General features: G+C 37.8%; 1 protein-coding gene across 2 annotated transcripts in view; it reads left to right on the top strand.

The window, feature by feature from the left end:
- LOC128662256 (uncharacterized) overlaps nt 1-11,978 on the top strand; it is a 78,099-nt gene extending 66,121 nt beyond the window's left edge. For both annotated transcript variants that reach the window (XM_053716078.1, XM_053716077.1), the window contains 3 exons: nt 10,780-10,878; nt 11,129-11,191; nt 11,273-11,978. In XM_053716078.1, the coding sequence (XP_053572053.1) occupies nt 10,780-10,878; nt 11,129-11,191; nt 11,273-11,709 (599 nt within the window). In that variant the 3' untranslated portion in view covers nt 11,710-11,978. The remainder of the gene's footprint in view (nt 1-10,779; nt 10,879-11,128; nt 11,192-11,272) is intronic.
- Nucleotides 11,979-19,670: the final 7,692 nt, after the last annotated feature.

Raw genomic sequence — 19,670 nt, 5'->3', positions numbered from 1 at the left:
AAAATAAATATAAACCCTAACATAGCTACAATGTAATTATTAATTACATTGTAGCTATCTTAGAGTTTATTTTATAGGTAAGTATTTAGATTTAAATAGGAATATTTTAGTTTATAATATGAATTATATTTATTTAATAAGAATTTAGTTAGGGGTGTTAGGGTTAGATAGAGTTAATATAGTTTATATAAATACTATAGTAACTATATTAACCCTAATATAATTAGGGTTAATATAGTTAATATATATATAATGTAATAACTATATTAACTATAATATACTTAGGGTTAATATAGATAATATAGCTGGCGGCGGGGTAGGTAGATTAAATTAGGGGTTAATAATTTTAATATAGATGGCGGCGGTGTAAGGGGTTCACATTAGGGGATAGATCAGTTAGATGGTGGCGGTTTTAGGGGCTCACAGTAGGGGGTTAGTTTATGTAGATGGCGGCGGTTTAGGGGTTAAATACTTTATTAGGGATTGCGGCGGGGGATCGCGGTTGACAGGGAGATAGACATTGCGCATGCGTTAGGTGTTAGGTTTTATTTAGCAGATCGCGGTTGACAGGGAGATAGACATTGCGCATGCGTTAGGTTTATTTTAGCAGCCAGTTTAGGGAGTTACGGGGCTCCAATAGTCAGCGTAAGGCTTCTTACGGCTGCTTTTTGTGGCGAGGTGAAAATGGAGTAAGATTTCTCCATTTTCGCCACGTAAGTCCTCATGCTGTATATTGGATACCAAACTGCGCGGGTTTGGTATACCTGCCTATGGCCCAAAAAACTACGGGCGACGGCAGAAATATACGCGCGTAACTTCTAGGTTACGCCGTATATAGGATACCAAACCCGCGCAAATATTGCCGTCGCCAGCTTTTGCGGGCGACGATTTTTATCGGATCGACCCCCGAGTATTTAACTGCTTAATTCAAGTCAGTGGCTCTGCAACCAGACAATACTGTCTCTTAAAATATTATTTGGCATTTTTGTCTTTATTAAAGGGACATGAAACACAAAATGTTTCTTTCATGATTCAGATAGAGAATACTATTTTAAACAACATTCCAATTTACTTCTAGTATTTAATTAGCTTCATTCTGTAGATATCCTTTATTGAAGAAATCACATGCGGCATCTATCTACTGCCACCAATTAGCAGCTACTGAGCCGTTTTAACAAAGGATATCAAGAGAATGAAGCAAATTAGATAATAGAAGTAAATTGGAAAGCTGTTAAAAATTGCATGCTCTTTCTAAATTATGAACTAAAAAAAATATGAGTTTCCTGTCCCTTTAATTATTGTACATGAAGAAAAAGTCACTGAGTGCATCATTTACAAGTTCTCAATTTAAATTACATTCTGTGTAGATTAATTTATGCAAATTCTAGTCACATATAAACTCAATTAAAATATCTATCAAAGAATCTGTTGTTTTCTCAAGTTTATACATTCCCATTTTCAAGGAAGCATTAGCTACAGGGTCTCTCTAATGTAAATCGCACTTTTAAGGGAACATATATACCAGCTTAGATATTTTTATAATAATTTGCTGTCAGTCAGTTCACTGGTTCGTCAAATAAGTCTATAGACTTATTTGACACATAAGCCAATCATCTAAATACAAAAATAAAGCAAATAATCGGCTAGATTACAAATCTTGCGTTATTATTAAAAAGCAACGTTAAGCCTCATAACGCTGCTTTTTTACTACCGCTGGTATTACGAGTCTTGTAGGTACAGCTGTCCCGCACACTTTTTTGGCCTTACCGCAAATCAACTTACGCAAATTGCGTATAGTCTTTTTTTCTATGGGACTTCCATAGCGCCGGTATTACGAGCTTGTCATGGGAGGCCAAAAAGTGAGTGGTACAGTCTACCCCATCAAGATTCGTAATGCATTCTAAAGTCAGTAGTTATGAGTTTTACACTACAATGCTGTAGCATAAAACTCATAACTAAAGTGCTAAAAAGTACACTAACACCCATAAACTACCTATTAACTCCTAAACCGAGGCCCTCCTGCCTCGCTAACATTAGTTAAATATTATTAACCCCTAATCTGCTGTCCCTAACATCACCACCACCTACCTACATTTATTAACCCCTAATCTGCCGCCCCAAACGTCACCGCCACTATATTAAATATATTAACCACTAAACCTAAGTCTAACCCTAACCCTAACACCCCCTAACTTAAATATAATTCAAATAAATATAACTAAAAATTCCTATCATTAACTAAATAATTACTATTTAAAACGAAATACTTACCTATAAAATAAACCCTAAGCTAGCTACAATATAACTAATAGTTACATTGTATCTAGCTTAGGGTTTATTTTAATTTTACAGGCAAGTTTGTATTTATTTTAACTAGGTAGAATAGTTACTAAATAGTTATTAACTATTTACTAACTACCTAGCTAAAATAAATACAAATTTACCTGTAAAATAAAACCTAACCTAAGTTACAATAACACCTAACACTACACTACAATTAAATAAATTCCCTAAATTAAATACAATTAACTAAATTCAAAACAATTAGCTAAATTACAAAAAAAAAAACACTAAATTACAGAAAATAAAAAACAAATTACAAGATCTTTAAACTAATTACACCTAATCTAATAGCCCTATCAAAATAAAAAAAGCCCACACAAAATAAAAAAAACCTCCTAGCTTAACCTAAACTACCAATAGCCCTTAAAAGGGCCTTTTTCAGGGCATTGCCCCAAAGAAATCAGCTCTTTTACATGTAAAAAAAATACAAACAACCCCCCAACAGTAAAAACCACCACCTACACAACCAACCCCCAAATAACCACCCTAACTAAAAAAACTAAGCTCCCCATTGCCCTGAAAAGGGCATTTGGAAGGACATTGCCCTTAAAAGGGCATTTAGCTCTATTGCGGCCCAAAGCCCTAACCTAAAAATAAAACCAACCCAATACACACTTAAAAAATCCTAACACTAACCCCCGAAGATCCACTTACTGGGAGAAGTCTTCATCCAAGCGGTAAGATTTCCTCAATGAAGCCGAAAGAAGTGCTCCTCCAGACGGGCAAAAATCTTCACCCAGATGGCATCTTCTATCTTCATCCTTCCGACGCGGAGCGGCTCCATCTTCAAGATATCCGGCGTGGAGCATCCTCTTCTTCCGACGTCTTCTTGCTGAATGAAGGTTCCTTTAAATGACGTCATCTAAGATGGCGTCCCTTAAATTCCGTTTGGCTGATAGAATTCTATCAACCAATCGGAATTAAGGTTGAAACAATCCTATTGGCTGATTGGATCAGCCAATAGGATTGAACTTCAATCCTATTGGCTGATCCAATCAGCCAATAGGATTGAGCTCGCATTCTATTGGCTGATTGGAACAAATGCAATCAGCCAATAGGATTGAACTTCAATCCTATTGGCTGATCCAATCAGCCAATAGGATTGAGCTTGCATTCTATTGGCTGATTGGAACAGCCAATAGAATGCAAGCTCAATCCTATTGGCTGATTTGATCAGCCAATAGGATTGAAGCCAATAGGATTTTTTCAACTTTAATTCCTATGGGCTGATAGAATTCTATCAGCCAATCGGAATCTAAGGGACGCCATCTTGGTTGACGTCATTTAAAGGAACCTTCATTCAGCAAGAAGATGTCGGAAGAAGAGGATGCTCCGTGCCGGATGTCTTGAAGATGGAGACACTCCGCGTTGGAAGGATGAAGATAGAAGATGCCGTCTGGGTGAAGACTTCTGCCCGTCTGGAGGACCACTTCTGCTGGCTTCGTTGAGCACATATTGCGGCTTGGATGAAGGCTTCTCCCGGTAAGTGGATCTTTGGGGGTTAGTGTTAGGATTTTTTAAGGGTGTATTGGGTGGGTTTTATTTTTAGGTTAGGGCTTTGGGCCGCAATAGAGCTAAATGCCCTTTTAAGGGCAATGTCCATCCAAATGCCCTTTTCAGGGCAATGGGGAGCTTAGTTTTTTTTTAGTTAGGGTTTTATTTGGGGGGTTGTTTGTATTTTTTTTTACAGGTTAAAGAGCTGATTTCTTTGGGGCAATGCCCCGCAAAAGGCCTATTTTGATAGGGCTATCAGATTAGGTGTAATTAGTTTAAAGATCTTGTAATTTGTTTTTCATTTTCTGTAATTTAGTGGGTTTTTTTGTAATTTAGCTAATTGTTTTGAATTTAGATAATTGTATTTAATTTATTTAATTGTAGTGTAGTGTTAGGTGTTACTGTAACTTAGGTTAGGTTTTATTTTACAGGTAAATTTAGCAAGATAGTTAATAACTATTCTACCTAGTTAAAATAAATACAAACTTGCCTGTAAAATAAAATAAACCCTAAGCTAGCTACAATGTAACTATAAGTTATATTATAGCTATCTTAGGGTTTATTTTATAGGTAAGTATTTAGTTTTAAAAAGGAATTATTTAGTTAATGATAGGAATTTCTATTTATATTTATTTAAATTATATTTAAGTTAGGGGGTGTTAGGGTTAGATTTAGGTTTAGGGGTTAATAAATTTAGTATAGTGGCGGCGACATTGGGGGCGGCAGATTAGGGGTTAATAAATGTAGGTAGGTGGCGGCGATGTTAGGGACGGCAGATTAGAGGTTAATATGTTATTATAGTAGCGGCGACGTTGGGGGTGGCAGATTAGGGGTTAATAAGTGTAGGTAGGTTGCGGCGACATTGGGGGCGGGAGATTAGGGGTTAATAAGTATAATGTAGGTGTCGACGATGTTGGGGGCAGCAGATTAGGGGTTCATAAGTATAATGTAGGTGGCGGTGATGTCCGGAGCGGCAGATTAGGGGTTAATAAGTATAATGTAGGTGTCGGCAATGTCGGGGGTGGCAGATTAGGGCTTATGTAGTTAAGGACACTTTTATTGATGCATGCTGCAGAAAAGGTATTTGCTAGGTGACAGCAACGTAAAACATTGCTCCTTGCAATTTCACCATTGGCAAAATGTATCCTGGTAGTCTGTATTCTACTTAATTCTATGTATTGACACTACCTTAAAAAATATTTATTGAAACCTTATATTATATTATATATATTATATTATTGAAACCGTAAGAAAAAAAAAACTTTTAAGGTTAAAATAGAACGTGCCATATTAAACAACTTTCCAATTTAATTTCATACAGGGTCGGCTTCAGAACAAATGAAATGGGGGGCCATTTTTTTTTTTTCACGAGGGGGCACGCATTTACAAAGCATGTATGAGAGTCAAAATAAGAGCAGATCTACATATTCTGCAAGAAAGAGTAGCCATCCTGATAGTTAATTTATAGCCAGTGCCAGTATTAAAGTAATACATTGTAGAGGAGATGGGAATAATTGATTCTGGACAACTTTTCTCTTTTGGCACACAAACTCGTGTGTCGTTTAAAGGGACACTGAACCCAATTTTTTTTCTTTCGTGATTCAGATAGAGCATGCAATTTTAAGCAACTTTGTAATTTACTCCTATTATCATTTTTTCTTCATTCTCTTGCTATCTTTATTTGAAAAAGAAGGCATCTAAGCTTTTTTCTTGGTTCAGACTCTGGACAGCACTTTTTTTATTGGTGGATGAATTTATCCACCAATAAGCAAGGACAACCCAGGTTGTTCACCAAAAATAGGCCGGCATCTAAACTTACATTCTTGCATTTCAAATAAAGATACCAAGAGAATAAAGATAATTTGATAATAGGAGTAAATTAGAAAGTTGCTTTAAATTTCATGCTCTATCTGAATCACGAAAGAAAAAATTTGGGTTCAGTGTCCCTTTAATTCTGAACTCAGGTACAACTACAACAAACGGTCCGTCACCGTTGCTCAAAACCGAATTCACAAAACGAAAATATATACAGGTAACCACATGACAACAACAAAGAAATGTTTTCTGAAAACATGTTCCCTTACAGCCCAGCACACCGCTGTATCGTATTACAACAAATATTTTTTCAGTGCAACATTTTCCTGACCTTTACCCTTAGAAATTAACAGTTTAAAGTGCCTTTAGGTTATATAATAGGTCTGACACAATTACAACAAGGCACCAAGGCTGGCGTTTACATTCAAACATGGCATCAATGCAAAACAAAGCTCGACTCACCATTAGTATAGTGAAAGGCGACAAGTGTCCGAATGGAACCTCTTCAAAATAATGTCTTTCCACTCATGTGTGCAATTGCGAATACGATCACTTTCAAATGCCAGCTGTACCAATTGGGCTTTGCGTGCATGAAGCATAGCACGTTTATGATCTGTGAAAGAGAGGAGAATACAAATATATGATTGTATCATATAAATATAAGTCTATAAATGGCTACCGGCTTCTATCAACGCCTCAGAAGTGCATTGTGATCTTAGGCCGGGCCTAAGATCACAGTGCACTTTTGAGGCATTGATAGAAGCCGGTAGCCATTTATAGAGATATATTTATATGATACAATCATATTCTTATCATGGTCTATTGTTTAAGAAAATGAGTAACTCACAATAGTTAGGTAAAATTAATAGAGTTAAAGACAAGTCCCAAAAGTCTCTAATTAACTTCCAATTCCACAGACAGGGAGCTCCTTGCAGATGCGTGATGCGACCTCACAGTTCGGCAGCTAACTCCGCCCCCAGCATGCAGCATTACATAACAATTAATTATTTTATTTATTATTTTTAAAGCGTATGATCATATCAATATTTTTTGAGGGGGCACAGCATTCCATTTGGGCGAGCATTGCCCGCCAATGCCCCCCCTTGGAGCTGACCCAGCTTCCATCATCAAGTTTGCTTTGTTCTCTTTGTATCCTGTTTTGAAAGGTAAGGCTTATATAGGCTCAGGAGCGTGCACGTGTCTTTATTACTCTATAGCAGCAGTGATTGCAACAATTTATAACACTGCTACATAAATTGCTGCAAAAGACTGCTGCCACAGAGTGCCAAAGACTTGTTTAAAGCCTACCGAGATATACTCCTTAACAAAGGATTCCAAAAGAACAACGGAAATTTGATAATTGAAGTAAATTGGAAAGTTGTTTAAAATTAAATGCTCTATCAGAAGCATGAAAATTTAATTTTGACTTTGCTGTCCCTTTAAGTGACATTTGTAGTTGGAGAGGTTGGCAAACATGGTAAAATGCAGTAGACAAGTTTATAAAGATAAGCAGTGGAAACTATGGGGTAGATTCCAATCCTTCCGATCCTGTTAATCGGCTTTTATTCAGCTCTCGATCCGTGATTCCAAGTTCTGAGTGATCATAATCCAAATGATAACACCGTTTCTGTAGTGGGAAAAGTTCAGATTGTATCAGAGCAAAAAACAGAAAAATCATTCATATGACACATGGACAGCAATGGCTTTGGCAATCACTGTCTTCCCACCCGCAGGTTTTGCAGTTTATTTCGGCAAACAAAATTAACACATCGAATTTAACAAACAAACGGCTAGATTACGAGTCTTGCGTTAGGCTTAAAAAGCAGCGTTGGCCGGTCCCAACGCTGCTTTTTAACGCCCGCTGGTATTACGAGTCTTGCAGGTACAGGTGTACCGCTCACTTTTTTGGCCAGACTCGGAAAGACCGCAAATCCACTTACGTCAATTGCGTATCCTATATTTTCAATGGGACTTGCATAGCGCCGATAATACGAGTCTGACAAAAAGTGAGCGGTAGACCCTCTCCTGTCAAGACTGGTACCGCATTTAAAATTCAGTAGTTAAGAGTTTTACACTACAACGCCGTAGCATAAAACTCTTAACTAAAGTGCTAAAAAGTACACTAACACCCATAAACTACCTATTAACCCCTAAACTGAGGCCCTCCCACATTGCAAACACTAAAATAAAATTCTTAACCCCTAATCTGCCGAACCGGACATCGCCACCACTATAATAAATATATTAACCCCTAAACGGCCGCACTCCAGCATCGCAAAAACTATTTAAATATTATTAACCCCTAATCTGTCGGCCCTAACATCTCCGCCACCTACCTACATTTATTAACCCCTAATCTGCCGCCCCCAACGTCGCCGCCACTATAATAACGTTATATATATTCCTATTTAAAACTAAATACTTACCTATAAAATAAACCCTAAGATAGCTACAATATAACTAATAGTTACATTGTAGCTAGATTAGGGTTTATTTTAATTTTACAGGCAACTTTGTATTTATTTTAACTAGGTACAATAGTTATTAAATAGTTATTAAATATTTAATAACTACCTAGTTAAAATAAAGACAAATTTACCTGTAAAATAAAACCTAACCTAAGTTACAATTACGCCTAACACTACACTACAATTAAATTAATTACCTAAATTAAATACAATTAATTACAATTAAATAAAATTATCTAAAGTACAAAAAACAAAACACTAAATTACAGAAAATAATAAAGAAATTACAAGATTTTTACAATAGTTATTAGTTATTAACTATTTAATAACTACCTAGTTAAAATAAAGACACATTTACCTGTAGAATAAAACCTAACCTAAGTTACAATTACACCTAACACTACACTACAATTAATTACCTAAATTAAATACAATTAATTACAATTAAATACAATCATCTAAAGTACAAACCCCCCCCACTAAATTACAGAAAATAATAAAGAAATTACAAGAATTTTAAACTAATTACACCTAATCTAATCCCCCTAACAAAATAAAAAAAGCCCCCCCAAAATAAAAAAGCCCTACCCTACACTAAATTACAAATAGCCCTTAAAAGGGCCTTTTGCGGGGCATTGCCCCAAAGTAATCAGCTCTTTTACCTGAAAAAAAAATTACAATTCCCCCAACATTAAAACCCACCACCCACACAACCAACCCTACTCTAAAACACACCCAATCCCCCCTTAAAAAAAACTAACACTAACCCCCTGAGAATCACCTTACCGGGAGACGTCTTCACCCAACCAGGCCGAAGTCCTCAACGAAGTCGGGAGAAGTCTTCATCCAAGCCGGGCGAAGTCTTCATCCAGGCGGCAATGTCGGGGGCATCAGATTAGGGGTTAATAAGTGTAAGATTAGGGGTGTTTAGACTCGGGGTTCATGTTAGGGTGTTAGGTGTAGACATAACTTTTATTTCCCCATAGGAATCAATGGGGCTGCGTTAGGAGCTAAACGCTGCTTTTTTGCAGGTGTTAGGTTTTTTTTCAGCCAGCTCTCCCCCATTGATTCCTATGGGGACATCGTGCACAAGCACGTTTTACCAGCTCACCGCTAACGTGAGCAGCGCTGGTATTGAGGTGAGAGGTGGAGCAAAATTTTGCTCTATGCTCACTTTTTTTGCGGTTAACGCCGGGTTTGTAAAAACCCGTAATACCAGCACTGTCTGTAAGTGAGCGGTGAGCATAAACTGCTCGTTAGCATCGCATAGCCTCTAACGCAAAACTCGTAATCTAACCGAAAGGGTGTTGATAAAATGCAAAACTGGAGTTTACACCAAGTTTGTTTGTAGTCTAAGACAATTTGGAATAATTCTATTATCTTGTATTTGTGCAATACACTCTGAAACGGCCATAGGCGCCATTTTAGATGTGTATGACAATATATAGGAGTAGATATATAAAGCAGCGAATGCTGCAATCTACCCCCATAGTTTCAGATTCATCTTAAACATAAGTTAAGAAGCAGCGGTCTTAAGACCACTGCTCCTTAACTCGTCCGCCACCTCTTTGGTGGGGGACAGCAATCATCCCGATCTGATACAATTGAGATAATTGACACCTCCTGCTAGCGGGCGATTGGCCACGCATGTGCAGGGGCGATATTGCACAAGCATTTCACACAAAATGCTTGTGCAATGATAAATGCTGGCATGGTATGCTGTCGGCATTTATCGATGTCGTGCGGATATGATAAATCTGCCCCATAGTCTAAATGTATTAAACCTATATTCAGCACTATTTTCAGTAGTTGGCGGGACAAAAATTTACAGATGTATTAAATAGAAAGAGTAATGGCATTTTAATCATGCTCTTAATATCTTTGTTTTAATTTCATATTTACAATTCTGAGATTGTAAACTACAGCATTCTTGTCTTTAGGAAACTAAAAGTTTCTCTTGGCAATGGCTTAGGTGGGAATAAATTAAGAAAAAGAATATTATTATGTGTAATATAATATTTACATGTAACTCTTACCGTTAGTAAGTCACACCTAAGCTATTCAGGGTCTTAAAAAATACAACAAATGTTTATTTCATCATTACATCATATAGCATTTTTTTTTTTTACTTTTACTTAATTTATTAAAAATGAAAAAATTCCAAATCAAATTTACACCTATAAAAAATGTAACAAGAGAGGCACCGCATGTGTGTATCAATAAGTACAATGTTTCAACAGGTGAAACGCTGGTATAAAGGTACTCACATTTCACAATAGCACCCAAAATGTGCTATTAGAGGCAGGCTGGATATTCAACAGCAGTTGAATATCACAAGTTCACAAGTTCTTGTGAACTGCTTGTGCAATGCTGCCCCCTGCAGATTCACGGCCAATCGGCCGCTAGCAGTGGGTGCCAATCAGCCCAATCATATAGGATCAGACGGATTGATGTCCGCGGCCTCAGAGCAGGCAGACATTAAGAGCTTGATAGTTCGGCCTCAAAATCTCGAGTAAAAAATGTTTAGTGATAAATAAATAAGGCACAACTTCTCTAGTATATTTGTGCATGTTTAATAATTTTAACCAAAGAGTACAATAAAATGTACTTTGAGCAACTTTGCATGTCTACAAATTTACAATTTATATTCTTCTTATAGGAAAATACAGGAGGAGACAGAAATTACTGCTTGCTGGTCTTGTGTTTAGCCTGATATTGATCCTGTATCTCATCCTGCTTTGTTACGGCTTGATTAAGTGTATGTATACTTATATTTATTTAAAGTCTCATAGATTCACTAAATATTAAATAACTATGCAGTTGATTCACTAAATCTTGAAGTCACTTCACTTTTAAGAACAAGAGTTCCAAAGGGCACATATTGAAAAAAGGTCTTGTAATTAATGTCTTAATAGCAGTGTACGTTTGTGAAATGTTTGATTCAAATTGAAATTAACAAAAATGTTTAAAACATAATTTTGCAAATTTACTTTGAACCTATCTTACAGACTCTGCTTTAGTATCTGTAATACAGAACTTAAAAAATGAACAAACTAAGGCAGAGACTCTAGGTAAGTATTCAGTTCTACATTTTCGGGAGGGGGGGGGGAAGATGACTAACCTTTAAATGACTTCTTCTCTTTCCTATATAGGCTCCTTCCACATATATAATGAGGCTCAAAATAAATGTGCAGAGGTGTTGCATTTAGATTCATCTCCTAGTGCTTTAGAGCTCACTGCCAACCCCTGCTTATCAACTGCCCTTTCACAGTTCTTCCGCTGGCTCCCGGGCGGCAGACTTCTAAGTGTGGAGATTGGTCTTTGTCTTGGAGCAAGAGTCAAGCCTAAGTCCCGACATGCAGTAATACTTCAGCCATGTGAATCTAATAGAGCATTGAGATGGGTCTGCACAAATGAGACACTTCTGGGTCCTCACAATGAAAAGGTTTACTTCAACTATGGGAACAACCCACATGGACTTGTCATGTTTTATGCGGGTAATGGTGTTTGGAGTCGATGGAAAGCACGGGATCTTGAAGGTGGTTTGATGGAAGGTGGGGTCTGTGGTCAGATATGTGAATATCACTAGTATACAACTAGCTAATACAGAAGCTGCTTAATTATTCAAAAAAATATCAATCAGGGAAGTATTTAACAAGCACTGTACCTTAGAGAAAAATCAGACAAAGAGACCTTACCATCCATAACATTTTAGATTCTTAGAAAAATGATTAAAATAATGAAAATGTCTGTGTTTAACTTTTTGATCAATGGAAACTTGGAACTTAAATGGATGTAAAGCAGTCTGTTTCATTCTTGTAATAAAAAGCACTAAGCAGTGGATTATAAAACAAATAATTGCAATATGTATTATTCATCATTTTTAAAAGTATTTTTCTTTTTATTTCTATTTTTTTTACTTAATTTGTGCAGGGCTCAATACTTCCTGTCCCAACCCCAAAAAGGGACTGTGTCTCTACAGGAAGCTAAAGGATCAGATTTTCCTTTGAAGTGGACCATAAAATTGCCGCACTCAGTTTAATGCCGTTGCTCAGTAATGCAAAAAAATCATGTGACAATAGAACTCAGGCTTTGAAATGGTGCCATACTTATCTAGCTGCAGACAGGGCTACAGTGAGATTTCTAACTTATCCTTTAGCAAGAAAACAAGTAAACTGATTGCGTTTTTTTAATGCAATCTGTTTCTTATGTTTACTTTAACTTTTTTTTTTTACTAAAGGTGTATTGTTTTATATCCCTTTAAATTATGTCGCTAACACTGAAATGTTACACGTCTTACCTTTAACTTCTTAAGTAAACTAAGTTACATTCATAATGTTTTATCAAAACATATATTGCCATGGAAGGGGGAGGGGGTGCACAGAGCTTTTTATTCAAATTGCCATTCATCAAAAAGTTAAACTCAAGATTTTCAAAGTCCAAACAGGAGCAAACGTCTTAACTTAGGGCACCTGTAACAGAAAACACTCCACTATAGTATGTATAAACTTTGAATAACCAAACAATATCTGACTGTTTCTGATTCTGAAACCATCGTTTATTCCAAAGGGATTTCCTTCCTCCCAGATCCAACTTTAACAAAGCAGAATAAAAAATAGAAAACAAACAAACTGCTTTTATGACTATATGAAAATTCTTTACTATATGAAAATACTTTATTAACAGGTGACATGGACTCCTTGCGATACAGGTAACTGTTTGTTGTTGCTTATTGACGTGGACTCCTTGCACACATGCCCTTAGAGAGATGCAACTGAACCTCACTGACGAGGCCCACAGAAGGCCGAAACGATCATCTGGGGTTGTTGTTTCTCTTGTTCAGAGAGAAATTGCCTGGTATTTTGGCGATGGACTGTCATTGTGCAGGGCTAGATTGATATGCTACAGGATATTTTTTCTCTGCGAAAAGGCATCAACGTGTGCTAAAAGAGTATGCATCCTGAGTGGCAATAAAAATGAACAGGCATGGAAGTTATTCTAGCTTTTGTTCTGTCTCAGCTGAGTGCGTCTCTCTCTCACTTTTCTTATGACAGGTGAATTTGTCTGAATAAACTGAAGATTTTGAACCACTAAATACAACCATTTGAGGGCTAGATTACGAGTAGCGCGCTGACTGTTATGCGTGATTGATATCATGTAAGAAATAGAGTGCATATTAAGAGTTGAAAGTAAATAAGAACATGTGAGCTGAATCGCAATTTACACTTGTCAGATCTCTGGTTAACTGTTACATGAGGCTAAAAGTTGCACAAAACATCAAAAATACATTGTACAGTACAGTTGCACTGATAACAATGTCTAATAAAAATTATTTTAAAAAAATTGCATTAAAAACTTTATAAGTGCTCAAAGATATGAGGTCTCAGGTGTTAGGGGAAAAAAGGCCTGCAAAGGGCTTTAACATAAAGATACAACATACATATACATATCTAAATATGTATAGGTATGTATGTATATATGTTTATATGTATGTACATATGTATTTACAGACATATATACACATATAAACACATAAATACATATGTATACATATATAGGCATATATAAATGCATTGGAGCCCTTTGCAGTCAAGTAGCTGAAAACATGGAAAATTATATATATGCAATATTCATATTTAATAAAGTGTTTAACTAGGTATTTATTGTAAATATTTTACATTCCAATGTTCTTCACATAGAGGAATATGTTTTAAGTATTTTTAAATAGATATTCCTATATATATATATATATATCTGTATATATCTATACTTATATATAATCATATATATTTATGGGTATAGATATATATTTTACAAAAAAAAACATATATTTAGAAATATTTATTTAAGAACATATTCTGCTATGTGAAGAACATTGAAATGTGAGATATTAATATTTCATGTTGAGTTAGTGCACTTAAATAAATGCGATTGGGTTAGAACGTTAGTATGGGTGTTCCATTAAAGTCTAGGAGGGAATACGTCAGTGGTCGACAAATCTAGGAGCAAGGATTAATATTTATGAGCCAGGCATACTTTTATGAGCCAGACAGTGGTATTTGTTAATAGATATATGGAAAATATCCTAAAAAGTTAGGAGCCAGGGGTAAAATTCTAGGAGCCAGTCGCTGCCTGACTCCTGGGTTTGTCGAGCACTGGAAAACGTTAAAGCATTTGAGATACTCAAAGTTCAACTCTTCATACGTCTCAGGTTCAACCTGTAATAGGAGCAGAACCCGAAGTGTGCAAAAAGGCTTCGTCTAGGGAAGTTAATGCGCGAGTGGGACCGCTAAATAGCACGCCACTCGTAATCTAGCCCTTAGTGTGCTTTTATAAGTTAAACTCACTGCACAATCTTCTTAATTCTGCTTTTATTAAATTGAGTCAGGGATTAAGGAAATCCCTTTGGAATAAGTGGTAACTTCAGAACCTAAATTGTGATTCAAATATGTTTTGTTTATTTGGAGGTTATACATACTACAGTGGAGTATTTTTTGTTACCCATTACACAGGTAAAGATGTGCGAGAAACTGTGAGAGACTACATCACACCAAGAGGGAAGTAACGATTTTTACTTTTATTTTTAATATAGCAATTAATAAAACAGTGCAGAAAATGTGAAAAAGTGTGCATATTGCAGTGCACTTGTCCCTCCTGGTATCAAAGCCAGAAATGATCCCAAGCTAGGAAAAATTAACAGCCCAACATCCTAGTCACCAGTGCTTTTTTGGTGGTTTACAAAAGATTATTATTATTCTCATTATTGTTAGTTTGTAGTACAGTGTATGAATCTTAAGGCCGGTCCAGCAACTATCATATTGCCAAGATCAGACCCAATATGGACCAGTAAGGAGGCTGCCTTTAGAGGTGGCAGTGGCGTCACTAGGGGGGGCGGGCCGCACCCGGGTGACACCCACCAGGGGGTGACACCAAAAAAAAAATTTTTTTTTTTTTTTTTTTTTTAATTTTATTGAAATTCAAAGAAATACAATGTTGAGATGCATAGATTTTTTTTATTAGAGGGGCTGGCATTTGTGAACATTGGTGGGACTGGGGAAGATGTAGACACACAATTTTTTTGCCCCTTGAGCCAGTGCTGCAATTTCAACAAATAGTTTTCCCGGCTGCTTTTGCTTGTTTGTACTTTGCTTCTCCCCTGCCCAATTTCGCTATGAATGTTGTGGGCATGCCGTGGGGCTTGCAAAGTTGCGCTGCTAGCCTAAACCTGCCTGCCTATCTGTGCTCACTGCTCAGTGACATGTGGCGCAGTGGAGTCACTCACTGCTGTGCTGTCTCTCTAAACGGGAACTGGCAAATCATGAGGGGATGCCTGGCACCTGACCGCATGACTGTTTGACACTGTCTTTAAAGTGAAGGAGCCACGTATGATGCCCACCAGACCATTACGGTTACGGTACACTAAGTGCACAGGCGGGCGGGGGTCTGGGGGTGGGCAGAGTGCAGAGGTGATTGGCCATAAGAAGCGGTAGGCACGCGGCCCGGGGCTGTGCACTGACAGAGTCAGAGAGCAGAATTTTCATAGTTTGCACCTAAAACTTTTCTTTAGTGATTTATTTTAGAGTGCTCTGTTTATCTTTCATTTGATGCTCTGCTGAGCCAGGGAGCAGCTCTAGGCATGAGCTTTATAATTAATGCAGTGCAGTTTACATATTTTGTATGTGTGTGTCTGAGTTTTTGTGTGTGTGTGTGTGTGTGTGTCTCAGTGTTTTTGTGTGTGTGTGTGTGTCTCAGTGTTTGTGTGTTTTTGTGTGTGTGTCTGAGTGTGTTTCCGAGTATTTGTGTGTGCATCTGAGTATGTTTTAAGTGTGTCTGAGCGTTTGTATGTGTGTTTGCCTGTGTTTTTGTGTGTGTCTGCTTTCTGGGGGGGGGGGGGTGACACCATAAATTACCGCACTGGGTGACACCAACCCTAGTGACGCCACTGAGAGGTGGATAGGAGAATTAAGTCACAATGAGAAGATGTCAACAAGACTAGAGGGGACTTGGGGCCCGGGTCAGGAATGGTCAAAAGTCTGCCTTTCCAAAACCCAATAGAACCAAATGTCATGGAAAGTGTTCAGCTTGTTGAGTCTAAATTAAGTGTACCCTTCCAATGTTAAAGGGATATGCAACCCCAAAAAACTATTTTGTGATTTAGACAGAACTTACCATTTTTATAAAGTTTCCAATTTACTTCTATTATCAAATTTGCTTCGTTCCCATGATATCCTGTGTTAAAGAGATACCTAGGTTGGCATCTGAAGCACTACATGACAGGAAATAGTGCTGCCATCTAGTGCTCTTGCAAATTGATAACACTCTTGCAAAACTGCTGCCATATACTGCTCCAGAAATAGGACGGCTCCTAAGCTTACGTCTCTGCTTTTCAACAAAAGATACAAAGAGAACTAAGAAAAATGAATAATAGAAGTAAATTAGAAAGATGTTTAAAATCACATGCTCTATCTGGCTCATGACCAAAAAATGTTGGGTTTCCTATCTTTTAAAGGTTTTTAATTATTTTTTAACATATTTTGTATTTGTATACATTGTATATTTCTTGAAAACCCAATATTTCACTTTTTTTATGATTTTTTTTTGTTATCTTACAACTTGACTGTAATGTACGATTTTGCTATATAATGTTTTGTTTTTTGTTTGTGTGTGTTTTTTAAGAAATGTATAATTACTAACAGTTTGCTTTGAACCAAGAATGTATTTAATAGAAAACAGGTACTCTAAGTAATTTCTAAATAAAGTTTAAAAAAAAAAAAAAAAGGTTTTAATACTTTTGGACATTCCAGTATAATCTGAGATAACTGAATATGTATGGGATTTGAATCCGCAACTCTTATATTAGACCAGTAGGTATACTTTGTGGCTATCCTGCTTCTTAAAGTGATTGTAAACACACTATTATTTCAACAATATTTGTAATAAAAAAGTAAATGAATGGGGGGGGGGGTGGAGCCTAGCCACGCTGGTTGATGGTTGCACACTAACGGAGCTCCGTAGTCCCCCAATGTTCTAACACAAAGTTTTGTGCAACCATCCGCAACTAATACCAGCTTATTAAGTGACTTCAACCTACTAAAGGCGAATGGATCACCATTTTATTTTTGTGGCCTGAAGAAAATACAACTAAGAGGCAGAATACCCAGAACAGGGTCTGACAACCTCCTAACGGCATCAGTAGCCCTCTGGCAACGTCGCAGCCATAGAGTCTGCAGAACCGGAACGTCTTACAGCACACACCATTATAGCCTTCTGAATTTGGAGTAGATAAGACTGATCAGTGCAGGAGGCCAGGTGGTGAGTCCCAATTCTACACTGAGCCATGGGCGACCAAAATGGAATGGTCAAAGACACTCACCACATTCAAGCCTTGTGAGTGTTCCCTACCGCATTAGGGTGAACAGAGAGCAGATTCTTTGCACCGCAGCCAGACAGTGGCGTCACTAGGGTTGGTGTCCACCCGGTGCGGTACGTTATGGTGCCACCCCCCCCTCCCCCCAGAAACACTCGGAAACACACTCAGACACGCACAAAAACACTCAGACACACGCACAAAAACACTCAGGCACACACACAGAAACACTCAGATACACACACAAAAAACACTCAGACACACAAAAACACTCAAACACTCACAAAAACACTCAGACACACACACATACAAAATATGTAAACTGCACTGCATTAATTATAAAGCTCATGCCTAGAGATGCTCCCTGGCTCAGCAGAGCATCAAATGAAAGATAAACAGAGCACTCTAAAAATAAATCACTAAAGAAAAGGTTTAGGTGCGCAAACTATGAAAATTCTGCTCTCTGACTCTGTTCCAAGTCTGTCAGTGCACAGCCCCGGGCTGCGTGTCTACCGCTTCTTATGGCAAAGCACCTCTGCTCTCTGCTCACCCCCAGACCTCCACCTGCCCTCCCCTCCTACCTCTTCAGTCTGAACTTAGTGTACCGTAACTTTAGAGACAGTGTCAGACAGTCATCCCACTCATGATTTCCCAGTTCCCGATTAGAGAGACAGCACAGCAGTGAGTGACTCCACTGGTCCACATGCCACTGAGCAGTGAGCACAGATAGACAGGCAGGTTTAGGCTAGAAGCACAACTTTGCAAGCCCCACGGCACGCCCACAACATTCATAGTGAAATTGGGCAGTGAAGGAGCAAAGTACAAACAAGCAAAAGCAGCCGGGAAAACTATTTGTGGAAATTGCAGCGCTGGCTCAAAAATATGTGTCTACAACTTCCCCAGTCCCACTAATGTTCACAAATGCTGGCCCCTCTAATAAAAAAATATATGCATCTCTACATTGTATTTCTTTGAATTTCACCACTGCAGCCAGATTCACATTAACAGCACCACAAGGTACCAACATGACCAGGTGAAGCCAAACAGAACAGCATCCTCCATAAGGCCTCATATGGATACATGCATCACAGAGGTAGATGCGACAGCCGGCTGCTAACATCTCATATCACAAAAGAGATATCCAGATCAAAAGGCATAAACAGGGGACATGCACCTAATATGGGTAAGGAATGAGTTAAAACAGCCTCTGAACTGGAATCTTCATTAGATACAGTTTGGGTGAAGCATCTTTTAAGGTCCTACATAAGGGCACATGCTCACTAAGCAGTAAATCAAAATACAAAAGCTCAGTATAGCAGAGAGAAGCGATCCAGGCAAGAATTTGGGACCACGCTAAATAACTCACATCACTTTTACTGATACACAGAGGATATAGTAAGGCAAGAACAGCACCCTAGTTATACAACAAGGGATTAACCCCTTCCTCTGAGAAACAGTATAAGCCTACAAAGCCTATATAGCCTAGACCCTGATAGCAAAACCTTAGGTGGTACAAAGCAATTTCCCTCATAAGCAGAAAACAATATGATGCCAAACAAAAGAGCACCAAGATCTTCTAAGAGCACTCAGACCTCCAACATGGAGAATTAATTCATTGCAGCAGACCCTGCTCCTGAATTTACTAGAGACCCTCAGGATACTCACAAACAGTTGCAGCTCAAGTCCACAGTGCAAATCTAGCTCAACATAATTACATTACTAAAGATGACATTAAACTACTCTTATCAAAAGAGGACATCAAGGAACCTAAGCTTGATGTCAAAACTATGTTTGGAGAGGTTAAAAAAGTTAAAGTAGCGGTGGACCAAAGAGTTGCTCAGATTGAGGAGAAACAAGAAAGTTTATACTCAAACATGCAACACCAATAATGCTTTCTGCAATCTCAAGAAGTGGTAGTACACAATCTTATGGAAAGCATAGAAGATCTGGAGAACAGGAGCAGAGGGAACAATCTGTGACTCCATGGTATATCTGAGTCAGTTGGCCCTTCCTCAACTCCACACATACATTCAAGGCTTCATCAGATACCTTAAAGATTTACCATCAGCAGCAGAGGTTCAAATAGAACAAGCACACCATGCCTTGCGCCCCAAGCCACTTAATAGATCACTGCCTCGGGGCGTCATTGTCAAACTCCTCTCCTACAAGGACAAAGAAGATGT

The sequence above is a fragment of the Bombina bombina genome, chromosome 6 (genome assembly GCF_027579735.1).
Source record: "Bombina bombina isolate aBomBom1 chromosome 6, aBomBom1.pri, whole genome shotgun sequence".
NCBI lineage: Eukaryota > Metazoa > Chordata > Amphibia > Anura > Bombinatoridae > Bombina > Bombina bombina.
Note: the sequence above shows the minus strand (reverse complement) of the source record. Positions and strands in the feature narration are given on the sequence as shown.